This window comes from Coenobita brevimanus, chromosome 65 (genome assembly GCF_032717465.1).
Source record: "Coenobita brevimanus isolate Jiangsu-jjx chromosome 65, ASM3271746v2, whole genome shotgun sequence".
NCBI lineage: Eukaryota > Metazoa > Arthropoda > Malacostraca > Decapoda > Coenobitidae > Coenobita > Coenobita brevimanus.
Genome location: NC_137018.1, coordinates 35,153,209 through 35,166,233, shown reverse-complemented (window position 1 = coordinate 35,166,233; position 13,025 = coordinate 35,153,209). Strand labels below are relative to the sequence as shown.

At 40.6% G+C, this 13,025-nt stretch overlaps 1 protein-coding gene across 1 annotated transcript in view; it reads right to left on the bottom strand.

Moving 5' to 3' along the window:
* Positions 1 to 13,025, bottom strand: part of LOC145405060 (coiled-coil domain-containing protein AGAP005037) — a 1,039,366-nt gene that overhangs the window by 249,790 nt on the left and 776,551 nt on the right. The window contains 1 exon segment of the mRNA XM_080276560.1: positions 12,163 to 12,261. Within this exon segment, the coding sequence (XP_080132686.1) occupies positions 12,163 to 12,261 (99 nt within the window).

Here is a 13,025-nt window from a genome sequence, read left to right as displayed (position 1 = left end):
ATACAATTAGGTAAGAACAATTAGTTAGGGAAGAACACACACACACACACACACACACACACACACACACACCAGGACCTGATGGAATTTCTAATTGGGTACTGAAGGAATGCAGAGAACAACTGGCGGATAAAATTCACAGCTTAATCGTATGCTCACTGGAAGAGGGGAAAGTGCCAAAAGAATGGAAGAGGGCAAATGTGGTACCAATTTACAAGGGAGGAAACAGGGAAGAACCCCTGAATTATAGACCAGTGTCTCTAACCAGCATGGTCGCAAAATTGTGTGAGAGAATTCTGAAAGACAGATGGATAAAATATCTGGAAGAGATGAATATTTTGGCTGAATGTCAGTTTGGATTCAGAAGTGGAAGGTCATGTGTTTCTAACTTGTTGAGCTTTTACTCAAGAGCGATTGATGTGGTACAGGAGAGAGATGGTTGGGTGGACTGTGTGTACTTAGACTTAGAGAAGGCCTTTGACAAGGTACCTCATAAGAGACTAATGTGGAAACTAGAATATATAGGAGGACTAAAGGGGAAACTTCTGGAATGGATGAGAGATTTTTTGAGAGACAGACAAATGAGGACAGTAATAAAGGAAAAGATGTCTGGATGGAGGGAAGTAACAAGTGGAGTCCCTCAAGGCTCAGTGTTGGCGCCAATAATGTTCCTGATTTACATAAATGATATGGTAGATGGAGTGAACAGTTATGCAAGTCTGTTTGCTGATGATGTAAAGATCTTGAGGAAGATAGAGGTTGAGGAGGATTGTAATATGCTGCAGGAGGATCTGGATAGGATACATGATTGGAGCCGGATGTGGGAAATGAAATTTAATGTAAAGAAATGTAAAATATTGGAAATGGGTAAAAGTAATAGGAGACAATCACTGAATTATTTTTTGGGTAATGAATTAATCACAAAAAGGAGAGAAGAGAAAGATTTGGGAGTGCTGGTCCAAAATAGTTTGTCACCAGAAAAGCACATTAACAAGATAGTTGGAGAGGCTTATAAACTCTTGACTAACATAAGAGTAGCATTTCATTATATGGATGAGGAAATGATGAAAAAATTGATAGTGGCCATGATCCACCCCAGGTTAGAATATGCAGTGGTAGTGTGGTCTCCACACAAAAAGAAAGATATAAACAAGAATGAGAGAATACAAAGAACAGCAACCAAGATGGTCCCCAGTCTGACAGACCTGTCATACAGAGAGAGGCTGGAAAAACTGGATTTGCCTTCGTTAGAAGAAAGGAGAAAGAGGGGAGACATGATTGCAGTGTTCAGGACCATGGTGGGAGTAGATAAAATTGACAAAGAAGATCTGTTTGTATGGGATAAGAGAGCAACAAGAGGACACGGAATGAAATTGAAAAAGTCAAGCTGCTTGAAGGATATCAAGAAATATAGCTTTCCTTACAGAAGTATAGACTTATGGAATAGCCTGGACAAAGAGATCATCCAGTCTAAAAACTTAAACGAGTTTAAAGCTAAATTCGACTTATTGAGAAACAGCGACGGAAACCCACGAGCATAGTACATTCCGTGTATATCACAATTAGGTATATTAGGTAAATACTTAAATATTTGGAACGACTTAGACAAAGAGGTGGTGCATGAGAAAAACATTCATGTGTGTAAAGGTAGACTTGATTAATGTGGATATGGAGACAGGACAACACGAGCATTGCTCAATTCCTGTATACTACAAATAGGTAAATACACACACACAAAATCTTGCTGTACAGCCCAGCTAGAACACTGTGTGACACAAGAAAAGAATGACAGCTGTATGCTCAGTCAGTCTGAAATGTGTTGGGAAGAGCGAAATCGGAAAAAAAAAATTGAAACTGAATGCTTACTTAGAAAACACAGATGAAAGAGCAATTTTTTTCTGATCAGCAAACAATTTCTTCCATTTTGTCCCAGAAAACTGCAGAACCCATATGTGTGTGGTAAATTGAGGCACAAGGAAAGGTTGACAGCCATATGCTTAGTTAGTCTGAAATGAGTTGAGATGCGAGAACATATAGATGAAAGATTAATTTTTTTCTGATTTGCAAACATTTTTGTTCCATTGCATCCCCTAAAACTACAAAACCCATATGAGTGTGGGGTATACTCGGTAAGACGCAAGAAGGGACTGATAGCTGTATGCTCAGTTGGTCTGAAATGTGCTGGGAAGCATGAAATTGAATGAAGAATGTGGAACTGAATACTAACTAAATGCGAACACAAACGAAAGAGTAATTTTTTTCTAAATTGCACACATTTTCGCTCCATTTCATCCTCTAAAACTGCGACACCTGTATAAATGTGGGGTAGAAATCGGTGAGACGTGAGAAAGGACTGATAACTGTATGTTCAGTCTATCAAGTGCGAAATCGAATGAAGAATGTGGAAATGAACGCTAACTTACGAGAACACATGAATGAAGGATATATATATTTTTTTCTGATTAGCAAACATTTTTGTTCCATTTCATCCCCTAAAACTGTGAAACTCATTTGAGTGCAGAGTAGAACTCGGTGAGATGGGAGAAAGGATTGATAGCTGTACGCTCAGTCAGTCTGAAGTGTGTTAGGAAGCGCGAAATCGATTAACTGAGGAACTGAATGCTAATTTACAAGAACACAAGGATAAAAGAGTAATATTTTCTGATTTGCATCCACTCACTCGATGTAGTGCTGCTCTCGGGTGTCTGGCCTTTCCTCTCCTCCTTCTTTCTTTACCTCCTTCTTCTTCTTCTTCTTGTCTTTCTTTACATCATTCTTTCCCCATCCTTCTGCCTACAGGTGACTTTACACTCCCTCTTCTGCTCTTCTTTCTTTCTTTTTTTCATTCTTTCCTTTTCCTTCTGCCTATGGGTGATTCTACACTAAGTGACAAGCCAAATGGTTTCCTGTAAACCAGGAAACCATTAACTATGCTGAGTGGTAACCATATAACCAATTATGGCACATGGAGGTTTAGTGGGTAATTACGGCACTTCAGTCGGATTGAGCCAGTGAAGGTTTATATCCAAGGGGTGGCTACGGTTTATCGCTCATGTTATGCCACTCAGGGATGAGTGAGGCTGGTCACTCTCATCTTAAATGTCAGGACCAACTTACCTTGCCCTGGGCTTCCATGCTCCTCCTAGGGCAACGTAGGATTGGATAATGGCTGGATAGATGGTATACATTTTCATCCACGTTCTTCCCATAAAATAGGAGCATTCACAAACTCCCAAAAGTTGCCAATCTTCAACGGATAACTTTATTTGAAAATAAAAAATGCAGTCAACTAAACTACTGTTTTATAAGTCTTTCCTTTTTCACTTTGTTCACAAGTACACTGCACACACCTAACTCACTGTAATTTCCTTCTGAACTCATGCTGTGAGTTGGAAATATGTGAGTTAAAAAAAACACACCTTATGGAGTAAAATATATTTGATTCTGCCATGGTGTCAGGTAGCCTAGTATAACATTAACGGAACCCCTCTCAACACCACTTAACAGTAACATCCCATCTCAGAAGTATGTACTGCATATCTTATAATGATAATAAACAATATTAAAAGACATTACATATCCTTGTATGATAATAAAAAATACAGAAAAGCATTTACCTAAATCCTACTGATGACAATGCTTACGTCGACAAGATACGGGTACCAGTTTCGGCACGCTAGCCTAGTTGCAGTACTGGCCACTAGGTGTAGGTGGTGTGGGTGGAGAAAGCATTGTTCTGATTGGCTGCACAATCACAACGACTGTGTGCTTAAACATGATTGGCTTCCAGTCGAAAGTTGCGGCTACAATATCGTGGGTTAAACATCTCAGAAATAAACCATTTTCTAGTGGAAAAACGCGAGTTAAAGCATTTTCCGTGCGTTTGGTGATAATGGTGACTTAGATAAAGACACTGTGAGTTAGATAATTCATGAGTTAGATAATTCGTGTTAGAAGTCCGTGAGTTATGCGAGTGCATTGTATAATTTTATTAACATATCTACTCAACAGAATGATGGAAAGAAGCTTCATTATGATAAAGCTGAAGAGATTCACCAAACTAACAAAACTAACCATCCAAATGTCGGAATAAATATTTTTCGTAGCTTATAACCGATAACTTACACTTCCAGTCATGTCTTTTATTATAGTTTTCATTAAATGCTTTCAGACATATATGTCTATATATAATGCTAACATGCAGTCATTTGTCAGCAAAATATTTCTAGGAATCAGATGAGGACTGTATGCACACGCCCGCGCCAAGTTTTGTTGTCGTCTTCCTGGCAACATCGGTTCTTGGGGTTTCAGCTGACACTTTGTCTTCGCATGATTTTGGCTTCATAGCTGAGCCTTTTTACAACATATAGTTGGCACATTCTGTTCAGCATTTGCCAAAAGAAACTTATCTCTTTGATAACTAAATTGTAAGCGTTTCAAATTAAATATGCAGTGTGACTTCTAACAATATGTGATGAATGCTATCTTATGCACTCTAGTTACTGTTCTGCAATTTTTTATTAAGTAAACCATACACAGAAAATTGGTATAATATCCAATGATTACAGTATTTTAGAATTTATGTACTCTTCATCACTACATATCATGGACGAGATTTTAGAAAAAATATGGGTGTGTGAGCCAGTAGTTGACTGAGTTTCTAATTACATTACCTGGCAATCACTGGCAACTCCCGAGCTTATCAACACGCCCATTGTGAAACCCATAAATATTCGTCTCACCATACAGCCTTGAATGTACCCAGGACAGGTACCCAGATGTAGGCCGACCAATCATGGCGAGTCTGGTGGGTGATGTCACTGCGGTGACCTTTTTAACCTGTAAACTGCGCATGGCGGTTTTTTGGAGGTGTCCGTGATGCGCAGACATGGGGTAAAAATGAAATACCCCAAAGGCCAAATTTTGTCTTAGGAATTGAGAGAACACATGCCAAAGTATATAGTAACGAAATATTAGCTCAATATTTACCTTGGCAAAGCCATGGATGAACATCGAAGTGTCTGATTTCCTATTGGAATGTATGGTTTTCGTTTTCTTTTTCGGTTTCAGTTTTGAAGGCTCAAACATGCTTGCATGGGTCGGCCTTGGTCACCATGGCACTATATTCGAAATTCACCTGCATAGCCAGGGCTGTATTGAGCAGTCGCACCCGGAACAGCCCAGGCTGTATAGAGCAGTTAATGGGTTAATTTCGTCACCAGGCCAGCTGACTTCCCCATGAGCTTGAGTTTTTCCGTGTGTTGATATGGCCTGTCGCATTATGCTGACTGCGTTAGAACAAAAACGTGTTACTCAACCATGTGTTGCTCGAGGACTGAGTGTAGCGTACACTACCTCAAACGTAGGATGCCTAAGAGTTATTAAAAGCAGCAGCGTTTTGTGACCATGTGGTTGGAAGAGTGCAGCACACAGGCACGTCTTCAATGGATGACATCCACAGGAATGAATGAGACTGTGGTGATATTCTCAGCACACCCGTGGCAGATTCTGATTGGTTGGTGGGTAGCAGGCATTTTCACTGGCTCCCAAGTTTCAGGATTTCCCCTGGCATCGGTTGGCTACTGCTTACATGCCGGTTGAGAAGTCTCAATGCCGGATATTGCATTGGACTGCTGGTTACATCCTGTTTCAGCACCGGATGTTGCATAATTTAGTCAGATATTGCTTTAACCCATGGACTCCGGAATTACCTTTTTTTATCCCATGGTGTGCAAAGCATAAAGAAAAAAAGTTTCATTTTTCAGTTTTTGTTTATTAAAAACTTGAAGATAAACATCCAGGGCATCATCTGGTGAAAAAAAATAATCTCTTTCTCTCTCCATCTTTGCATAGGGCCATGGTAAGTTTACGTAAGGAGTAATGAAAAATGAAAAAAAAAAAAAAAAAATGTTTATCATAAACTTGAAGATAAACATCCTGGGCATCATCTGGTGAAAAAAAAAAAAAATCTCTCTCTCTCTCTCTCTGTCTTTGCGTTGCACCATACATAAATTTGCATAGGGGTGGAGTAGTTAGCAGTGATGCATGGCCAGCACAGCCTGAGCTGTGGCTCTCAATGCGACATTACCCAGCCTGAGCTGTGGCTCACAATCCACAGGTTAATAGAGCCAAGACAGCTGTGCCGGATAGTGCATTGGGATGGATATAGCAATGATGGATAAATGAGAATTTACTGTATGTGTCAATGATATGCCCAATGAAGTCTGATCATTTATGAATATGTTTGCTGATGATGCAAAAAAAGATAAAGAAAATTGTAGATAAAAATAGCTGTAGAGAGTTGCAGGATGATTTAGATCAACTCTGTATGTGGTGCCAGTTATTGAAAACTTATTTTAACATGAGAAAGTGTAATGTAAAAGAGATAGGTATAAGTATGAGAAGACAAAATTAGGACTACAAAATGGGAAATGAAGATATTAACAAAGCTACTCAGGAGAAAGAGTTGGATGTAGTAATACAACAAGAATTATCACCTTGTGGAGAATATAAGCTCATGATGAACAGAAGAACAGCATTTAGTTGTATGAGTGAAGAAATGCTAGGTACAGTAGGTCCTCATATTTGGACGCATTTTACTCTGATGCCTCGTTTCTCACGCAAGAAAAAAGTTTCTGAGTTGTCTCACAATTTGCAAATTTTCCCACAATTCGATGCTCCCAGCCGGCACCTGATGATGCATACCAATGCTCATTTGTTGGTGGCCATCTTGTGACCACCCTGTCCACCATAACCGACATGGCAACCACCTTCGATGCATACACCAGGACTATGCCTGAGGTTACCAACATCCTATCGACCTTGAGTGATCTAAAGTCTCAAGTGATGGCTGCCTACAACAGAAACAAAGGAGCAGAGACAAGCCTGGATCACGTGATATTTTCATGAGAGACAGAATGTGGCTGCTATTCTGCAAGACTTGGACATGCCAGCAGGGGTGGATGAAGGGGAAGTGGACAGAAAGGAAGTGGAGGTGCTGGAGCCTGAGTTCAACTTCGAGGACTTCGGCATAGGTGATGGGGCTTCCCCAGAGAGGCCCATGTCACCTAGTAACTAGCCCATCTACCCTCAACACACCTTCACCTGCCACTCAAGCCAGCCTTCACTTTATTTCTGGTAAGAATTTTTGGTGTTGCAGCTCTTTATAACAGCTTTAATGTCTTTTCAGGTACATGGTTATTGTTTTATGCTGTTTCAGCACTAGTAAACAATCTTCATTTAATTTTGGGTAGGGCCTGTTTGGTGTTATAGTACTTTCTGACAGGGTAGGTACATGTCCCACCGGAATGCTCCTCTATTTTTCCCATTGATTCTTAACTTCACAATTCGACGTTTCGCGTTTTGCGCAGTTTTGGCGGAATGTCCACTCCACAAAAAACGAGGATTTACTGTAAATTGATAATGATGTTGCTAAGACCAAGACTAGAATATGCTGCTGTGGTGTGTTTCCTCACTTAAGAAACATGTGAATAAATTGGTGAAGGTGCAGAGAGCAGCTACAAAAATTATACCAAGTTTATGGGATTTGCAGTATGATGAAAGAAAGATAAATTGGGGAAAGCCCAAGGAATTGATGGAGTGTGTGGTGAAATGCTGAAGCATGGGGGAGAGATAGTAGTAGAATGGATGTGGAAGATGTGCAGATTGGCCTGGGAGGAAGGTAAGAGTCCCAGAGGATTGGAAGTCAGGTATAATTATTCCCTTGTATAAAGGAAAAGGGGAAAAAGAAGCGTGTGGTAATCATAGGGGCATTTGTCTTCTTAGTATAATAGAAAAAGTTTATGGTAGGATACTTATTGACAGAGTAAGAGAAAGAACAGAGGAATTAGTTGGAGAAGAACAGGGAGGCTTTGGGAAGGAACGAGGTTGTGTAGATCAGATATTCATTCTTAGATCTTTAGTGGAAAAGTTTCTAAAGAAGGTAAAGAAGTTGTATGCAGCCTTCATGGATTTGGAGAAAGCATATGACAGGGTGGATAGACAAGGATTGTGGAAAGTATTAAGAATATATGGAGTAGATGGGAAGTTGTTGAATGCTGTGAAGAGTATGTATGATGGTGCTATGGCTGCAGTATGTGTGGATGGTGAACTGAGTGAATTTTTCTCTTTGAAGGTTGGGTTGAAGCAGGGATGTGTCATGTCTCCATGGTTGTTCAATCTGTACATGGATGGGGTAATAAAAGAGGTACAAAGTAGGGTAGAAGATGTTGGAGTGGCCCTGGTGAGAGAGGGTAGTGTTTGGAAACTCTCTGTACTGTTGTTTGCAGATGATACTGTGTTGTTGAGTGAAGATGAAGGGGAGCTGCAAGGCTTGGTGGATGAGTTTGGGAGAGTGTGTGAGAAACAGAATCGTTTTCGTTTTTGTTTTTAAAGGCTCCAACATGCTTGCATTGTGGTGTGGATGTGGATGTGATAGGAAGCGTTAAGAGGAGTACACTGAGGTGATTTGGCCATGTGGAGAGGATGAAGGGTGAGAGACTGACGAAGAGAGTGTATGTGAGTGAGGTGGAGGGGGGGAGAGGGAGGGGGAGGCCGAGGATGAGATGGAGGGATGGGGTGGAGAGGTATATGAGAGAGGGGGGTGTGAACTGGGAGCAGGGCAGTGAAATGGCGGGGGACAGGGCGACGTGGAGGCAATTTATTTGTGGCCACCCCGAACGGGATTGAGGCGTCTGGCAATAGATAGATAGATAGATGAAAGATTGGGAAGGTTGAAATAGACTACATTACTGGAAAGAAGAGGAAGAGAAGATATGGCAACGATGCAAAAGTGTATGCATGGTATAGAGAACACTGAGAGTGAAGATTGTATCATAAGGGATGTGGGGAGAACAGGAGGACTTACAAGGTCTGCTCAGAAAGTATCCGACCTTAGGCTTTAAAAAAAAAATAAACAGCTAACCTGTTGAGCTCAGACACTAATCCCCCTTAAAGTAGTCCCTTTCTCACTTGACACACATAGTCCAGCATTATTTCTACTACCTGAAACATATTTCAAGGTCGGTTTTTAGTATCTCCTGCAGGTCCTTCATCGCATATGTCATTATCTCTTCTCTCGTCTCAAACTAGGAACCCTGCGGTGGAGTTCTGAGCTCATGGAATAACCAAAAGTCGCATGGAGCCACGTCTGGTGAGAAAGGAGCTTGCTGGACCTGTGGGATGGTGTGCTTGGCCAAAAATTCCTGAATCACTTGAGAAGAATGGGCAGGGGTGTTTTCATGGTGCAGCTTTCAACTTGCCACTTTCCAAAGGTCTGGTTTCTTCCACTGAACTGCATCATGAAGACAAAGGATAACGCTGAGGTAGTAATGTTTGTTAACAGTCTGACCTTCTGGTGCATATGTGTGATGCACAACACCACAGTAGTTGAAAAAAATCTGTCAACATGTAAGTGCATTTCATCTTGCTGCAGACCTGTGGTGCTTTTATTTGGGCAAGGTGACCCTGCATGCTTCCAATGGGATGACCGTGCTTTGGTTTCTGGGTCATACCTGTACAACCAAGTCTCATCTCCACTGACAGCAGTCTTTAGAGCATCCGGATCGCAATTTACAAACTCCATCATGTCTTGAGTAATGTTCATCCCACAAAAGAGATCATGATGAATGCAATGAAGCTCCTGTAGGATACATAAAAACCTGGATTATGAAAAATGTTTCAGGCAGTGGAAAGAACACTGGTCTGTGTGTGTCAAGTCAGAAGGGGCCTACTTTGAAGGGGGATTAGTGTCCTTGCTTAACAGGTTAGCTATTTATTTTTTTAAGGCCCAAGGTCAGATACTTTCTGAACAGACCTTGTAGTTTTAAATTAAAGATACCAACTCACTCGGGTGATGGAAGAAAATATAGGTTTTCAAAAAGAAGTGTAATGAAATGGAAAAATTTGGATGAAAATGTGACTTGTGCTGAATATCCATCCTTTCAAAGCAAAACTGGATAGCTATATTACTGGAGGTTGGACAAATCAAGCTTAGCTCAAACCCTGTAGAACACAAACAGGCAAATACACACGATCTTTCAGGCCACTCTCTTTTTCCTTTGAGTCATCACACCCACCAAGTTGAGAACCACTGTCCTAGAGTTATCATTTGTGGTTTTCTTCAATGTTTTGTCCTACCACCAACTCTCTTCCTTCTATTCATCAATGACCTTCTGTGCTGTACATCTAATCTTATCCACTCCTATGCTAATGACTCCACCCTTCACCTTTCCTTTCGATTCGTGCAGCATCCATTTCTGCAGTTACTTCAACAAACAGGGGATGAGACTATGGCACACATAACATTTAACTCAGTTCATATCTCTGATTGGGGCAAATGTAATCTTGTTGTTGTTAATTGCTGCAAAAACTCAATTCTTGCATCTTTTGACCCATCAAAATATTCTGCAGGAATATTCTCTAATTTTTAACAATATCCAATTCAATCCTGTATCTTTTCTGAACATACTTAGGGTTTCATTCTCTCAGGATTTATCTTGGAAAAATCATATTGCCTCACTTGTAAAATCTTCTTCTAAGAGATTAGGTGTGCTAAGCCGACTTCATACCTTCTTTACCCCTGAGCAGTTGTTGACTTTATACAGGGGTCTTATTTACCCATGTGTAAAGTATAACTCTCATGTTTGGGGAGGCTCCCCACATACAGCCCTTCTCAAGAACATAGAGTCAAAGGCATTTTGACTCATTAGCTCTCCTCCCCTTACTGGCTCCCTTCAACCTCTGTCTCTTCACTGCACTGTTCCATCTTTCTCTCTTCTATTGCTACTTCAATGGTCACTGTTCCTCTGACCTGTCTGCTTGCAACCCCCCACCACTACGGTGGGTAAGCATCACCAGCCTAGCAGCAAACTCATCCCTTTTCTGTCCAACTCTCTGATGCAAGAGTTAACTGTTACTCCCAATCCCTCATGCATGCAGCAGATCGACTCTGGAACTGTCTTTGTCTGTATTTCCTGCTACCTATGACCTCCAGTCTTTCAAATGCAGTGTGTCCAGGCATCTTGAAATGAACAGATCTTGAATCTGGCTCTCTGTTATCTTGCTTTTATTTTTTCTTGGAAGGAACAATTATTGAGGGCTTCTAGCCTTTCGTTCCTTCTTCCTTACATAAAAAAAAAAAAAAAAAAGTTATTCCATTACTTTATTTGAATCTTTTTAATATTACTGTCTGATGCCTGCTCTGCCTCTGTATAATAGGCTATGCTGGATTATGACTAAGGTTAATTTGGGTGAAAGTGCTCCATATGCTCGGGCTCTGAGTGCATTCAAGAGGCTACTGAATAAATTGTGGATTTCTATGTTAGTACTTCAATTTCTGTGTTACAGGAAGACAATGATGTGTGATGTCCCTATGACTAATCAATATACCCGTTCTGTAATCCCTTCCCAACCAGACTTCTTTTCTAACATAAACATAATCATCTGATGTAGCCTAATCAAAATAAATATGTGGAGTAAATCAATGGTCAATGCAACTTTCAAAATTAAACAACAGACAAATGAGAGAAGGGGTAACTGGAATCAAACATGAATGAGAAAGCTCTAACATGTTACAGTATGAACGATTTAGGTGATGAAAAATGTGTGTCACATCACCTTAAGGGAATGCAAACAGAGAAAAAGAAAATTTCAAAATTAATCAACAGGGATATGAGAAAAGGGGTAACTGGAACTACTCATGAATGACATAGCTTTAATATGTTTTTAAGTATGAATGGTTTAGGTCAGTTATTCTCAAACTATGGGTCGCAACCCAATGGTGGGTTGCGAGAGGAATTTTCATGGGTCACTGGGACATAGAACAGGTCTATTGCTTTCAAATGTATTTTATTTACTTAATTGATATTGTAATTATCCTTCTTACACTATTAACATATTCATAATAACTACGATAGGCTATATACCGGTTACTTTCTGTGTGTGTGTGTGTGTGTGTGTGTGTGTGTGTGTGTGTGCAGAAGTCTTGAAATATTCCAAATACTTCCACCCACTAAAAAGTTTGAGAACCGCTGGTTTAGGTGATGAAAAAATGTGTGTGAAACAATCAACTGAAGGGAATGTGAGAGGACTGCTGGGCCTCAGGGAATGGACTGTCTATAGTTTATGCTCTGAGTCAAACAAACATAAAAGAAATGAACTTACTTCTCATTGCAGATAGCACGCTCCATCTCTGCTGATATGAGACCCTTAAGCCCATCTTGCAATATAGGAAACTTTGTCTTGAGGTCTGCAACTGTTTTGCTGTGAAATGTTCAAAATTATATTAGAAGTGCTTTTGTAATTGCAAGATATGAAGTCAGTCCTTTACTAAAAATTTTCAACAATAATAGAATAAACATTACTTTAAGGCTGGCAGCTAACTGATGAATCTGTTGATCAGACTCTACTTGGGTTAACCCCCATGAATCCAGTGATGTACTCATATTTCATTTTTGCTATCTCCTGGCTATTATATTCTGACCAGGGAGGGCTACTGAAACATGCATACATTCAACCCTCGGCTATCATGGGTTCTGTTATAGCATATCTGGCTATTATGCCTATATAAAAAACTACCCAAATACCTTTATCGTGCACTAAGTGCCTGCTATCGCACACCAGAAATGTTCGAAAATTTAAAAAAGGCCAGGCTTTGGTGCTCCGCCCAGCCAATAAAAGATTCACTCTGTGATTGGTCGTGTGACGTCAAAGCCAGCCGAGCGCTGATTGGCCGCCCGACCGAGTCTCCTGCCCGCCAAACCATTCAAGTGCACGCCCTCAGACCGTGAACAATAACCTTTTTTGTGATATGACCATGGCCAACATACCCCCTCCCCGTCCCCCTACCATCACCCAACATAATGCTGCGGCACCTGGCAGGGAAATGAAGAAAAGGAAGAACGTAAGCCATGCGGATAAACTGGAAATAATGAAACTTATGGAAAATGGTGGGACCAAGCGAAGTGTGGGGAAGAAATATAACATCAATGAATCAACTGTGAGAGGTATGCTCATTTTTAGGCTAT